Source organism: Oncorhynchus keta, chromosome 29 (assembly GCF_023373465.1).
Source record: "Oncorhynchus keta strain PuntledgeMale-10-30-2019 chromosome 29, Oket_V2, whole genome shotgun sequence".
Lineage (NCBI taxonomy): Eukaryota > Metazoa > Chordata > Actinopteri > Salmoniformes > Salmonidae > Oncorhynchus > Oncorhynchus keta.
Genome location: NC_068449.1, coordinates 49,478,991 through 49,495,308, shown reverse-complemented (window position 1 = coordinate 49,495,308; position 16,318 = coordinate 49,478,991). Strand labels below are relative to the sequence as shown.

The 16,318-nt window shown below is 43.2% G+C and overlaps 1 protein-coding gene across 2 annotated transcripts in view; it reads right to left on the bottom strand.

Annotated features, from left to right (window-relative positions):
• LOC118363022 (vascular endothelial growth factor C-like) overlaps window positions 1-11,703 on the bottom strand; it is a 68,460-nt gene extending 56,757 nt beyond the window's left edge. Inside the window, exon 1 of one of the 2 annotated variants that reach the window (XM_052486696.1) lies at window positions 10,929-11,703. In XM_052486696.1, the coding sequence (XP_052342656.1) occupies window positions 10,929-11,057 (129 nt within the window). In that variant the 5' untranslated portion in view covers window positions 11,058-11,703. The remainder of the gene's footprint in view (window positions 1-10,928) is intronic. The other variant, XM_035743776.2, reaches the window with a different exon arrangement.
• Window positions 11,704-16,318: the final 4,615 nt, after the last annotated feature.

Genomic DNA, 16,318 nt, shown 5'->3' with positions numbered 1-16,318 from the left:
GTGTGGTCTCTGTAGACTACATTTACATTACATTTAAGTCATTTAGCAGACTCTTATCCAGAGACTTACAAATTGGTGCATTCACCTTATGTCCAGTGGAACAGCCACTCTAGTGCATCTAAATCTTTTAAGGGGGGATTACTTTATCCTATCCTAGGTATTCCTTAAAGAGGTGGGGTTTCAGGTGTCTCCGGAGGTCTCTGCTGTCCTGAGACTATCAAGGTCTCTGTAGACTAGCATGGTATTTGTAGGCTAGTGTGGTCTCTGTAGACTAGGTGGGTCTCTGTAGACTATTGCGGTCTCTGTAGACTAGCATAGTGTCTGTAGGCTAGTGTGGTCTCTGTAGACTAGGTGGGTCTCTGTAGACTAGCATGGTCTCTTTAGGCTAGTGTGGTCTCTGTAGACTAGCATGGTCTCTGTAGACTAGCATGGTCTCTTTAGGCTAGTGTGATCTCTGTCGACTAGGTGGGTCTCTGTAGACTAGGTGGGACTCTGTAGACTAGGTAGGTCTCTTTAGGCTAGTGTGGTCTCTGTAGACTAGCATGGTCTCTGTAGACTAGCATGGTATCTTTAGGCTAGTGTGGTCTCTGTAGACTAGCATGGTCTCTGTAGACTAGCATGGTCTCTTTAGGCTAGTGTGATCTCTGTAGACTAGGTGGGTCTCTGTAGACTAGGTGGGACTCTGTAGACTAGGTAGGTCTCTTTAGGCTAGTGTGGTCTCTGTAGACTAGCATGGTCTCTTTAGGCTAGTGTGATCTCTGTAGACTAGGTGGGTCTCTGTAGACTAGGTGGGACTCTGTAGACTAGGTAGGTCTCTTTAGGCTAGTGTGGTCTCTGTAGACTAGGTGGGTCTCTGTAGACTAGTGTGGTCTCTCATCTTAGCTGTTGTGATTCTGTTAGAATTCGTCTCCCATATGAAATTGGTCCCATTCGTCCAGCTTCGAAATGCTGCATAATATGTAATATCGAGTCCCTGAAGATATTCTCAAACACTAAGATGTTATCATAGCAAAATTTCTTAAATTCAAGGACCATGACAATGTCTAGTACACATTTCTGACTACAGAGAGTTGGATCTGATTATCTAATCACCACAGAAAAACTAACTGAGCATCGTTCACTTTCCATTTAATCTGCTTTCATTTTCCTAGTCAGAAAAGACAGGTTGTTGAGAGGCAGGATCAGCATAACAATGAGAAACAGGTTAAATGTTAACACCTGAAGAGCTCAGAAGCACCACATTATACAATGTCTGCTACCAACAAGTAGCCTGAACTGAGCCTGTTCATGATGCATTCTAACCTCATTGACCCCCATTCAATCTCCCCACTGCAGAAAATGGGAGTTGAGAGTTTTGTATATCCTTTGTGAGTTTAATCCAACTCTTTACTCTTCAGTCTGAAGATGTTAGGTATTTAAAAAAAATATATATATATATATATATATCACCTTTATTTAACCAGCTAGGCTAGTTGAGAACAAGTTTTCATTTACAACTGCGACCTGGCCAAGATAAAGAAAAGCAGTGTGACACATACAACAACAGAGTTACACATAGAATAAACAAACATACAGTCAATAATACAGTAGAAAAAAGTATATATATAGTGTGCGCAAATGAGGTAAGATAAGGGAGTTAAGGCAATAAAATAGGCCATAGTGGCGAGGTAATTACGATATAGCAATGAAACACTGGAATGGTAGATGTGCAGAAGATGAATGTGCAAGTAGAGATACTGGGGTGCAAAGCAGCAAAAATGAATAAATAAATACAGTATGGGGATGAGGTAGTTGGATGGGCTATTTACAGATGGGCTATGTACAGGTGCAATGATCTGTGAGCTGCTCTGACAGCTGGTGCTTGAGTTAGTGAGGAAGATACGAGTCTCCAGCTTCAGCGATTTTTGCAGTTCGTTCCAGTCATTGGCAGCAGCGAACAGTAAGGAAAGGTGGCCGAAGGAGGAATTGGCTTTGGGGGTGACCAATGAAATATACCTTCTGGAGCGTGTGCTGCAGGTGGGTGCTGCTATGGTGACCAGTGAACTGAGATAGGGTGGGGCTTTACCTAGCAAAGACTTGTAGATGACCTGGAGCAAGTGGGTTTGGCACCGAGTATTAAACGAGGGCCAGCCAACGAGAGCGTACAGGTCGCAGTGCTGGGTAGTATATGGGGCTTTGATGAGAAAACGGATGGCACTGTGATAGACTGCATCCAATTTGTTGAGTAGAGTGTTGGAGGCTATTTTGTAAATGACATCGCCGAAGTCGAGGATCGGTAGGTATGCTAGGACCGTCAAGAGTTCAGCCTGCTGCACTGACCCAGTCTATAGCGCTTGGTTAAATTGTGCTTAGGAACATTTTTTTTAAATCTCTAAATGGTTAAGCTAGTGATAAATATATGTGATTATTGTAAAAATCTGTGTTTGCTTAATTTACTATGATTCATTTCCTATTTTGCCATGTCTAAGTAATAATAAAGGGTCTATTGACACACCCCTGCATCAATCTAAGTAACATAATACAGAAATACCCATCAAAATCTGTCAGTTTAAGCTACAGTCTCAATTCACTGAGTGTATAAAAAATTAAGAACACCTGCTGTTTACATGACATAGACTGACCAGGTGAATCCCTTATTGGTGTCACTTGTTAAATCCACTTCAATCAGTGTAGATGTGGGGGAGGAGACAGGTTAAATACAATTGAGACAATTGAGACATGGATTGTGTATGTGCGCCATTCAGAGGGTGAATGTGCAAGAGAAAAGATTGAAGTGCCTTTGAACGGGGTATAGTAGTATGTGCCAGGCGCACCGGTTTTGACAAGAACTGCAACGCTGCTAGGTTTTTCATGCTTAACAGTTTCCTGTGTGTATCAAGAATGGTCCACCACCCAAAGGACATCCACCCAACTTGACACAACTGTGGGAAGCATTGGAGTCAACATGGGCCAGCATCCCTGTGGAACGCTTTCGACACCTTGTAGAGTCCATGCCCCGATGGAGTGAGGCTGTTCTGAGGGCAACTCAATATTAGGAAGGTGTTCTTAATGTTTTGTACACTCAGTATATATATATTTTGTGTTTTATTTTATTTTTATTTTATTTATTTTTTATTTTATTTTATTTGACCTTTATTTAACTAGGCAAGTATAGCTTCTATTGCTGTGTTACTTTCTCTGTATTTCTCGTGTGTTTTCTCACTGTTTCATTCTGACTTGTATTATTTCCTGAACATTATATTCTCTCACCTTGATATTGAATTGTTGTGAAGTAGCTTGCAAGTAAGCATTTCACTGTACCTGCTGTCTCCTGTGCGCGTGACAAATAAATGCTGAAACTTTGAAATGACACGCGGTGCAGTATCACAGCAGGTGATAACATGCTAAAAGGTCAATATTTATACTGGTACTCTCTAGCCCGGGTTTGTTGTTTTTGTGTTTTGAGAGATTCTGCGTTTATTAGTTAAAGCATTCATCCAAATAGGTTGTGAAAAGAATGGAACGGTCCTTGACGGTTCAGTACCTCCATTATTATGGGATGTTCTGGTCTTTGTCAAACACGGTACAGGAAACGTGGGGGAAGAGACAGATTAGTGAATCACTGTTTACACTGATAGGATTACACCTGTATGCAGTCATAGACCTTGTCAGTAACCCCGTGAAAGCAGATGTTCGATGTTAGGAAGAAATTAGACTTGCATAACATCACTGCTAGCTGGTGCTAACATCAAACATCAAACACAAAGCAATTTGCATTTTTTTTTGTTGCACCAATTAGTCACAATATTTTTAGGGGGCTTTGGCACTTCAAGAGAAAATGCGTTCAGCCTTTATTAAATCATGAAATACTTGTTGCATCATCTTAACAATGGGAATTAAGCATTGTTTGGTCACACTACACCCTAAGCACCTGGCACTGCGGCTACCGTTCATTTCCAGCTCACGTGAGCTGAACTAAAGGGTCTCCACTGCAGATAAAGGTGTTTTGAAAACATCCAAAACTTCTTCTGAGGACCGTGAACTCATTTGGCCTCTTCTTGACTGCACTGTTTCCACGAAGTTGGTGAGGCGAGGGCAAGAGAGTGTCAGAGAGGCACCATTAGTTGTCCTGAAGGACCATGGGAATACATTCTTCTCTCTGTTCTCAGCTTTACATTAACCAGACAGAGTTAGCACACAGCCATACTTCTGACAGTGATGTTGATCCTAGCTTACGGTATGTCAGCTCTAGTTTTGTAGTGAGCTACCACCTGCTGGCTGCTGTGTGAGGGAGCTGGAGGGTTCAGTAGCAGACAGACAAACAGTACTGGTAGTCAAAGGCTTCCCACTGTGCTACTGTCACAGACATATGGACACACTGAGGATTCAACTGATGATCATTGACTGCTTGTTGTTCATAAGGTTCACTATACGGCCTGGGTTTATGAGGGGGTCGTTAGTAGCACTTTAGTAGCACATACTGAATGAGGCAGAAATAGAGAGAAAAGAGAGAGAGGCAGAGAGAGAGAGAGAGAGAGAGAGAGAGAGAGAGAGAGAGAGAGAGAGAGAGAGAGAGAGAGAGAGAGAGAGAGAGAGGCAGAGAGAGAGAGAGAGAGAGAGAGAGAGAGAGAGAGAGAGAGAGAGAGAGAGAGAGAGAGAGAGAGAGAATAGCGTGTTTGTGTGGGAGAGAGTGAGAGCATTGTACTCCTGGGTGGGTACAGGCATGTATACATTAAGGTGTCTAAGCATTAACTCAATTGTCTGAAGCAGCATCAACATCATGTAATGAAAAATGTCTTGTATATATTTGTTAATATTTTTGTCCTCTTATTGTAATCCAGTGCTTGGGACTCCCATATTCTCCACTGAACCTCTGACAAGTTTTTTTTCTCTCCATTTTGGCAGGCACTCAAATACTTGCCATTGTAGACATTTCATAAACACATTGAGATGGCTAGTTTGGCCATAAAAGTGACAGCTCTCTTGTAATACTGGCTGTAATTGCAACTGTGTCCGAACTCAAAGGACAGCTGAACTTTGACCCTCTCTCCCTTCGGCCTATGCCAGATCCAAACCCTACAACCTTATGTCACCAACTCATCTAGCTCATGTTTGATACTCTGTCACTGTGTTCTTTCTTGGTGAAAAGGGATGAAGTGCTGAAAAGAGGTGTGATACAGACTCCTCGTAAGACGAGGAGTTGCGACAGGTGGGTTGTGTAACAGAGATAACCTAGAGATAAAGTCAAGCTGAGGAAAGCAGCTGTGAGGAAATCGCTTCCACCTGGGATCTAACTGTTGGGCTTACGAGAACAACGGAGTACTTCACATACTACACTGACTGCCATGGAGAAGACAGGAAACAGCCTTTAACCCCTACTCCCTACCTAGTCTCTTCACATAGTATACTGACTGTCATGGAGAAGACAGGAAACAGCCTTTAACCCCTACTCCCTACCTAGTCTCTTCACATACTACACTGACTGTCATGGAGAAGACAGGAAACAGCCTTTAACCCCTACTCCCTACCTAGTCTCTTCACATACTACACTGACTGTCATGGAGAAGACAGGAAACAGCCTTTAACCCCTACTCCCTACCTAGTCTCTTCACATAGTATACTGACTGTAATGGAGAAGACAGGAAACAGCCTTTAACCCCTACTCCCTACCTAGTCTCTTCACATAGTATACTGACTGTCATGGAGAAGACAGGAAATAGCCTTTAACCCCTACTCCCTACCTAGTCTCTTCACATAGTATACTGACTGTCATGGAGAAGACAGGAAATAGCCTTTAACCCCTACTCCCTACCTCGTCTCTTCACATAGTATACTGACTGTCATGGAGAAGACAGGAAACAGCCTTTAACCCCTACTCCCTACCTCGTTTCTTCACATAGTATACTGACTGTAATGGAGAAGACAGGAAACAGCCTTTAACCCCTACTCCCTACCTAGTCTCTTCACATAGTATACTGACTGTCATGGAGAAGACAGGAAATAGCCTTTAACCCCTACTCCCTACCTAGTCTCTTCACATAGTATACTGACTGTCATGGAGAAGACAGGAAATAGCCTTTAACCCCTACTCCCTACCTAGTCTCTTCACATAGTATACTGACTGTCATGGAGAAGACAGGAAACAGCCTTTAACCCCTACTCCCTACCTCGTCTCTTCACATAGTATACTGACTGTCATGGAGAAGACAGGAAACAGCCTTTAACCTCTACTCCCTACCTAGTCTCTTCACATACTACACTGACTGTCATGGAGAAGACAGGAAACAGCCTTTAACCCCTATACTGACATACTACACTGACTGTCATGGATGGAGTCAAGACAGGAAACACTCCTTAACTCCCACTCCCTACCTAGTCTCTTCACATACTACACTGACTGTCATGGAAAAGACAGGAAACACTTCTAACTCCCACTCCCTACCTAGTCTCTTCACATACTACACTGACTGTCATGGAGAAGACAGGAAACACTCCTTAACTCCCACTCCCTACCTAGTCTCTTCACATACTACACTGACTGTCATGGAAAAGACAGGAAACACTTCTTAACTCCCACTCCCTACCTAGTCTCTTCACATACTACACTGACTGTCATGGAGAAGACAGGAAACACTCCTTAACTCCCACTCCCTACCTAGTCTCTTCACATAACACCTGTCATGGAGAAGACAGGAAACACTCCTTAACTCCCACCCCTACCTAGTCTCTTCACATACTACACTGACTGTCATGGAAAAGACAGGAAACACTTCTTAACTCCCACTCCCTACCTAGTCTCTTCACATACTACTGTCATGGAAAAGACAGGAAACACTCCTTAACTCCCACTCCCTACCTAGTCTCTTCACATACTACACTGACTGTCATGGAGAAGACAGGAAACACTCCTTAACTCCCACTCCCTACCTAGTCTCTTCACATACTACACTGACTGTCATGGAAAAGACAGGAAACACTTCTTAACTCCCACTCCCTACCTAGTCTCTTCACATACTACACTGACTGTCATGGAAAAGACAGGAAACACTTCTTAACTCCCACTCCCTACCTAGTCTCTTCACATACTACACTGACTGTCATGGAAAAGACAGGAAACACTGAACTGTCTCCCTACCTGGTCTCTTCACATACTACACTGACTGTCATGGAAAAGACAGGAAACACTTCTTAACTCCCACTCCCTACCTACTCTCTTCACATACTACACTGACTGTCATGGAAAAGACAGGAAACACTTCTCTCCCACTCCCTACCTAGTCTCTTCACATACTGACTGACTGTCATGGAAAAGACAGGAAACACTTCTTAACTCCCACTCCCTACCTAGTCTCTTCACATACTACACTGACTGTCATGGAGAAGACAGGAAACACTTCTTAACTCCCACTCCCTACCTAGTCTCTTCACATACTACACTGACTGTCATGGAAAAGACAGGAAACACTCCTTAACTCCCACTCCCTACCTAGTCTCTTCACATACTACACTGACTGTCATGGAGAAGACAGGAAACACTTCTTAACTCCCACTCCCTACCTAGTCTCTTCACATACTACACTGACTGTCATGGAAAAGACAGGAAACACTCCTTAACTCCCACTCCCTACCTAGTCTCTTCACATACTACACTGACTGTCATGGAGAAGACAGGAAACACTCCTTAACTCCCACTCCCTACCTAGTCTCTTCACATACTACACTGACTGTCATGGAAAAGACAGGAAACACTTCTTAACTCCCACTCCCTACCTAGTCTCTTCACATACTACACTGACTGTCATGGAAAAGACAGGAAACACTTCTTAACTCCCACTCCCTACCTAAGTCTCTTGAGTATATCGGGGAGGACTGGCTAGGGGTCCCTTTGTAGCTCAGTTGGTAGAGCATGGTGTTGTAACGCGAGGGTAGTGGGTTTGACACCCCGGACCACCCAAACATGACAAACATGACATGTATGCACATATGACTGTAAGTTGCTTTGGATAAAATTGTCTGCATTCTTCACCAACTGTAACACAAACACCCAGGCCTCCTGTACGTACACTACCAAGAGCCCCCCTTACAGAGGTGTGTGTGTGTAATAAAGCAAACAGGCACAAATCAAGCAATGTTTCAACATTAAATAGCTACATAACAATTATCCAGACCAGACTATTGGGACAGACCCACCGGCATGCACAAAGGTCTACGCTACGGTTGGGTTGAGGTCTGATCCAAACCTCAAGTTGACCACAAATTACAGCCGCCCCTCTTATCCCTAACAGCACCCCCTACTCCAATTCGCCCTTCATGGACGTACCCCTTCTCAACTCTCTCAACCCAGTCTCGTTCTACTCTCTAGCCCCACAAGAACAGCCATTCATCCTTAGTACTCTTTCGAAGTGGATGTCTCACTTCGACGCGTGTGTGTGTGTGTGTGTGTGTGTGTGTGTGTGTGTGTGTGTGTGTGTGTGTGTGTGTGTGTGTGTGTGTGTGTGTGTGTGTGTGTGTGTGTGTGTGTGTGTGTGTGAACTCAACACTGAGTGATGCAGCCAGATGACTTCTAGTTGTAGGTGAGTTACAGGCTGACTACACCACTCGCATTGCAAAATAAATTTAGACTTACATGTTATTCAATTATTGCACCCACACATGCTCGCACGTGCCAACGAGCGTCTGCCTTGCCAAGGGCTAAAATAGAAGTCATTCCTATTTCTGACACAGATCGCGCTGCAAATTCTGCCTCTCCCATTTCCTCATTGGTTTATAGAAGCAGGTACCCACCCACGTGCCATCTCGTCATTGGTTATACCCACGTGGGTGACTGAAAGACGCGTGCGTGTTATAGTGTAGTTATCGTCCTCAGTGTGTCAGTTTCTAGTCATCTCTGCTCCTTCCATGCTTTTTCTTCTCTTGACTTTATGCTGCGATTTGCAACTTTCATAAATTAGGTGCATTACCGCCACTGACATCGTTTGTCTTTCAGTCACCCACGGCTGGTATAACCAATGAGGAGATGGCATGTGGGTACCTGCTTCTATAAACCAATGAGGAGATGGGAGAGGCAGGACTTGCAGTGCGATCTGCGTCACAAATAGAACTGACTTCTATTTTAGCCCTTGGCAACACAGACACTCGTTGACGTGCATGAGCAGTGTGGGTGCAATAACTGAATAATATAGATTTCTACATTTATTTTGCAACGCTCGCATCGCGTGCGTGTTAAAGTGTAGTTACAGTACTGAAGAAGTAGACACACTGAACCTGCACAGGATGTGTTTCTTACTATAAAATCACACATGGTCTGGGTTCCAGTTCAGCTATGGGTCAAATATTCATCGCTGTATCGTAACCATAGTCACCATAGGATAAATACCTCCCGCTTGGATAAAACAATATATATATATATGGTTGAACATGTAGTCTTTGAATTCTGATGAAATGTGTCTTAATTACTTTTAATTTGATAACGACTCCAGGGGATTAACATAACTGTGATAACATAGACACACACACACACATGCACGCATGCACGCACGCACACACACACACACACACTCAGACCAATCACCGCAGTCCCTATGGGAGGTGTTTAATGTTTCCATTAGATTTTTTAAATGTATGTCATATGAGGTAATTTACTTTCACATAAACCAGAATGATACTACTTTGATACCAGAGGTAGGTACTGGAAGTGAAACTATCCAGACAGGACATTTTGTTTTGTCAGGTCATAAAGACGTATGACTGTAAATAACCTTTATAAGCCAATGGGAGTACATAACAAGATCATTACTGAACACACACACACACACACACACACAGAGAGAGAGAGAGAAAGGAGAAGAGAGTGTAAGGATGAGAACCTGTGTTTTCAGTGCATCATTACAGCTGCAGGCTTATTTGAGACACTAAAAGTCAACTAGTAACAGTGTTAATCCCACCAACTAAGTGTCATATTATAGGATCAAATAGCCACGTGTTTAAGATTATCCCTGTCTCCTTATCTCTTACTGCTACTGAGGAACACACACACGCACACGCACACGCACACACACACACACACACACTGAGGAACACACACTGAGGCCCACACACACACACACACACACTGAGGCACGCACTGAGGAACACAGACACACACACACGCACACACACACACACACACTGGGGAAAGCACACACACACTGAGGAACATGCACTGAGGCACACACACACTGAGGAACACACACACAGACACACAGACACACTGAGGCACACTGAGGAACACAGACACACACACACTGGGGAAAGAACATGCACTGAGGCACACACACAACACACACACAGACACACAGAACACACACACACACACACACACACACACACACACACACACACACACACACACACACACACACACACACACACACACACACACACACACACACACACACACACACACACAACACACACTGAAGCCCCCACAGGTCTTGAACAGTGACACCTGCCTCCACCCCCTTTCTTCTGCTAATTTGAAAGTGCTCTCCTCTAATCTCCTCTGCATCCTTTCATTGTGAGTAATTCTCACTGCTCTCTCGCCATCTCATCCATGATAGCCCCCAGCTGGAGATAAATATTATCCCCTGTAATAAAATGCCATATATTCCGAGCCTTTTTCCCATTAAAAGTTCAGCTTAAATGACCTCCTGTTGATGTGCCCCTTGTTTCAGTGATGTCTATATTCACTACATACTGTACGGTAGCGAATGTTCAGTAACTTACATCATCACCAAATTTGTGGAAAGTCAAATATTATGACTTGTACCCTCTGCTCCATCCCACATTCCCCAATATAATGATAAAATGTGTTTGAATATCAATTGAATCATTTACAATGCATAATAGTAATGCATAAAGTAATTATACATTGCATGCGTTAAATAGAAAACATGTATCCAAATACATACCCGTGCATCCCCTTGATCCTGATCATAATCATAATAATCGTGATTGAATTCATGACTCGATTCACTGGCTAGATTTGCGTAGAGAATCGCTGAATTGGCAAGGAAAACAGATATTCCAAATAAGTGCATTTTAGAAGTCTTTATCCGGAGCAAAAAAAGGTACTCCTTATTTGTTGACCTCTTTTGGTCAAGCGCTGTTTCTCAAGTTCTTTTTCCTCAAAAGAAAATGAATAGCGCATCAGATATCCGAATTTTCGTCAGACCGCTGTCATAAAAATGATGTTGCGATGGCGACAGGTCAAAATAAGGCCGTTATTTTCTCCGTGAAACGAAAGCTCCTGGAGACTATTTTCACTTGTGAGCTTTCTGCGTCAAACTCCTGTGTCAGCGGCGGCATCCACCCAGCGAACAGATGACAGTTTGGGGAGCATGAACGTCCTCCGAGCAGAGAATGGCATGTTCAATGCAATTTCACGGTGTCACTAGATATTCCTCCTCCCCCTGCATGCGTTTTTTCTTCCCAGAAGCTCAGTCTGTTTCTCCACGGAATAGCTGCAATTTACTGCTAAAAAATATGAGTTGGGACACGCGCACCTTCTCTTGGAGACGTTGGAGACGAATCCCTTGTGGACTCAACATGTGGAGTGAAATGTCCTTGCTGTATTTCAATGGTTGTACACTGACTACTACATATGGATATCGCAGAACTATGCTTAATATCGCCATGAGTCAACACTGTTACCAATTATCATACCCCGTGTTGCCATCATTACGAACGTTTGCAAGGTGCCTTCTGTGGCCGCTACTAATGACTTACAGATGTTATTTAACCCATAACAATCCATATCCTAATGCAAGTGGGGATTTATAATCTCAAGCCTGACATATTAAGTATATCATATATTTACGAGTTATTTATGTAATCCACGCCACGGGGCACTGCCATATGTCTTAAGCTTTATACTTAATTTAACCAGATTTGTGTGGGTTCGGTGTGGGAATTTATAATGAAATAGTTTACAGAAACGCTGCCCAACATGAGTATGGTATATTTACTGTTCACTTTTTATTGTTTTATTTCACTTTTGTTTATCAATTTCACTTGCTTTGGAAATGTAAACATATGTTTACCATGCCAGTAAAGCCACTTGAATTGAAATTTAATTGAGAGAGAGAGAGAGAGAGAGAGAGAGAGAGAGAGAGAGAGAGAGAGAGAGAGAGAGAGAGAGAGAGATCAGGGCTGTTTGTAGTGCTCGGCTCTGTAGGGGGTCTCTCTACATGCTAAACCTCAAATTCATTGAGGGCTCTTATAATAGTTTGGAATGCAAGCCACACTGAAGGATTTCCAAACCCCTTTACAGTCTTGTAAGTGGCCCCTCTTCACTTAGCTAGAGAACCGCCAATAGTTTTAATGGATTCGTTAAACACACACTGTTATACTGTATTGTATTATGCTAGCCGCTTAGTTAGAATTTGTTCCAGCTACATCAATTTAGGATGATGATATGTTATAAGATTTATGGGATGTCAACCTATATAATACAAGTTAATCACACTTGTTGCGGTTGCATCTTTTTATGTGCGCTGTGTTTTCATGTTCACTGTGTTTTATGTTGCTGTTTTGGTGCGTGATCACCAAGCATAAGGATTTGCTAAACGTCTGATTTGTTTTGGCTAACGTTAGCTAGGTGGCTAGGTTGCTAATGCTAACGTTAGCTATGCTAGGGGTTAGGGGTTAAGGTTAGGGGAAGAGCTAGCATGTTAAGTAGTTGCAAAGTAGCTACTTAGCTAAAATGCTTAAGTTTAGGGTTAGGTTAGGGTTAAGATAAAAGGTTAAGGTTAGAGTCGGGGGAAGGGTTAGCTAACATGCTATGTAGTTGCAAAGTAGCTAATAAGCTAAAATGCTAAAGTTGTCCGTGATGATATTCGAACATGCAACCCTTTGGTTGCTAGACGTTGGGTGAGTTGGGTGAAGTTCATTCTAAAGTAGAAATTGAGTCATTGTATAATAGACATCAGACATTGACTCAGTTGACAATGAAATACTGACACCTCAGCATCCTTTAGCTGCTGGTAGATATGCCACATGCCCCACACTAGGATGAGGAGTATATATATATATATATATATATCAGATCGCGGGTAACCTCAATTGTATTACTACCACAAGCCGAAAGATTGTAGATAAAAGATTTTGCCATGAGCTGGAGTGGAATCAAAACTTTGAGTCGGCCACTAATTGTTAATCTGATATAGGATCTTGCCTCATTTTCGTGTGTATCAATAACTTGTAGCACGTAATGTAAAGTAAACCCGCGTCTATTTGCAAATGGAATTTCACATGTTGATTTCCCCTTTGGGATAGCTGTCAATATGGAGTCTATTCGCAGACATATCGAATGCCAGACTATTTCACAATCACTGTTTGGTTGAATGGTAGCACTGCTGCTGTGTATGTTAATACACATTACCAGGCAACCATGCAGCTATACTGTTCTTAGACCTGATCAGTAAGTGCCCTAAATACAGTGTCCATATTAGGACAGCCTCAGAGTTAGAAGAAGTTGGTGTCAGATACAAGCGAATGTTCCTACCGATTCACGGTTGTCTGTATGACTCACAAAGTCAAAGTATTTGTCCCTCTGTAACCTTCCTGTATACTAAAGGACCAGAAGTCCCTTGGTACCAGAAGTCTGTTTTGAGCTGTCACCCAAAGGAAGTCATTAGCACTTATTGTGTTTTTCTGACTTCCTTATTGTTTTGACGTATCCCTTGTGGAAAATTGTAACATGATAACGTTCTTGGATTTTGATAAACTGGAGGCATTTTATTACATTATTTTGGTATCTCCTTTCTGTTTTGGGCCTGTGTGTTTATTTTCTTTGGAAGAACCTATCACATCCACCACGTCAACCATGGCAGTGGCCATCGTAGCGCCCATCGCTGTCGCAGAGTTCTGAGGTTAAATGTCTAGAAGGCATGGAGAGCTGGGAAATTTTCACTGACCTATAATGGTGGACCTCTAAGCTCAGCATCATTTAAAGAGGTGGCACCGGATCAACTTCCTGTCAGAATATCTGAACAGCAACACAAAAAGATGTCAACGTGGATTAAACTGAGCAGCAACCTCAATTTAAAGCCGAAAGGGGTTTAAAGTATTTAAAGTCAAATCCGTCCTCTCCAGCAATGTTCTCGCTCCGTCTGGCTTTGTCGTCTAGTTTTGCAATAATTGCCTGCTTCTGACAATGTAGGCTGCTACTCTTTCCACTCGTTACTTAGACAACCTGCTGTGAACCACTCTTTTAGTGTGTGTTGGTTGAGCGTCATATTTACCACTTCGACAAGTCAATGCATGTAGATGTGGAACTCTCAGTGTGTAGATTTGTCCGCCATTACCCATTTAAAACCCTTTGTTGACATTGTTAATTGTCCATCTTGATTTTCTCACACGTGGTACAAAACTCCGCTCTTAGCTAACCAATACAATGGGCACATCTCTCATCCATGAAGTCTTCATTTTCTTCACCCTCTCCTCTGATTGGTCTCTACTGACAGGGAGCGTCGCAGTCGCAACGTGAGGGACGGCACTTTGACTTTTCACATGTCGTTAAACATAAGCACTTCATAAGATCCCCCCCCCCTAATAGTAAGCAGTGGCGATGAGGAAGCTATGGCATCCCATGGCCAAGCGAAGCCTGACCGCCCGTCTGTTCAGCCTGCTGGTCTGCCCATGTGAGCACAGCTAGTTCCCACAGTGGGAATGACTGCTGGGCGGAACTGGGGAACAATGGAAGGGGACCATATGACTGTAGACTCTGCTTTGGGAACTGGTGGCCCCTGTTAAAAGTGGAATTTTCAGTGTGTGTGTGTGTGTGTCCACACAGCCCTCCTATCCGCCCACCCCTTGGCTAAGAAAACCTCCCCAGGTTCAGCCGTGTCTGGGTGGTCGATTTGGATGACGAGATGGAACGAGATGGGTGTTGGGGTGGTAGAAAAGAGGGCTAATCTTGTTCAGTCCCACAATCCTCTGCTTCCTTTCCGTCCTTCATTTTCGTAACTTTTTCACGGGAGAGAGGCCCTCTTAAAGCTGTGACTTAATTATTTCAATATGGAGAAATGAAATGCTCTAAGAGAGTTTAAAACTCTCAAGAAGTAATCATATTCAGTTTCAAGACTAAGCGTCCACGCCATACTGTACAATGCACCCATACATGTGGGTAAGGCAGCATACTCTATATGAGGGTGTCACGCCCTGAACTTAGAGAGATGTTTTAGTTCTCTATTTGGTTTGGTCAGGGTGTGATTTGGGGTGGGCATTCTATGTTTTGTTTTCTATGTTTCTTTATTTCTATGTTTTGGCCGGGTATGGTTCTCAATCAGGGACAGCTGTCTATTGTTGTCTCTGATAGGGAATCATACTTAGGTTCCCCTTTTCCCTCCTTTCAGTGTGGGTAGTGAACTTTGTTAGAGGCATTCATAGCCCTGTTAAAGCGTCACGGTCGTTTTGTATTGTTTATTGTTGGCAACATTCCAATAAAGAGGAATATGTACGCTCCCCACGCTGCACCTTGGTCCGCTTCTTACGACGCCCGTGACAGGGGGAGGAAATTGAGCCGGGATTACATCGTCATTTTGCCTTCGTTGGCGAGCTCAGAACTACCAGCTTAATCAGCTTGAGACTACTAGGGGCCAGTAGGGGCCACAGCGCATGGTAATCTATGGAGGGAAAACATGTAGGGTGCAAGATAAGAGTTCTTTGTTGGGAATGTTGACGCCGAACACAATTAATTACCCTGAAAGAAGAAGGGAAACGTGGAAATACCCGGTGTGTGCGGGCTGGCTGGGTTTCTGTGTTGGAGGGAAATGTTTCATGTTCTTTCCAATGAGTTTCTAAGACTGAAATACCTCCCTTTGCAAGGAACATGGGTAATATTTCATGAGAAGAAGTTGGATATGTGTTGAGCGATTCTTCTCTACTTTTTAAACTCATTACAGCAAGTTTCTTTCAGTGCATAATCCATTTTAGACTGAAACCTTGCAAAATGTTCAATGTTGAAATTGTGTAATCTTGGGGTTTCAACTTAATCTACCTAGAGCTCTGACTGATTGTACTATGATCTCATAAACATGCCTTGTGTGAGACTCAGCCATGACACTTGTTAAAGAGCTCTGGTGGCTCTGGTGTTTCCAATGTTGTATCCCAAATGGCACTGTATTCCCTAAATAGTGCACTATTTTTGACCAGGGCTCATAGTACGATATATAGGGAATAGGCTGCCATTTGGGATGATATACTCCAAATCTCACAGTTCAGCACCATCCATTCACAGCCAGGGCTCCCTCTCACCTTCCTCGTCCCCCTACCCTCCTCTCCCCTCCCTCTTCCCTTT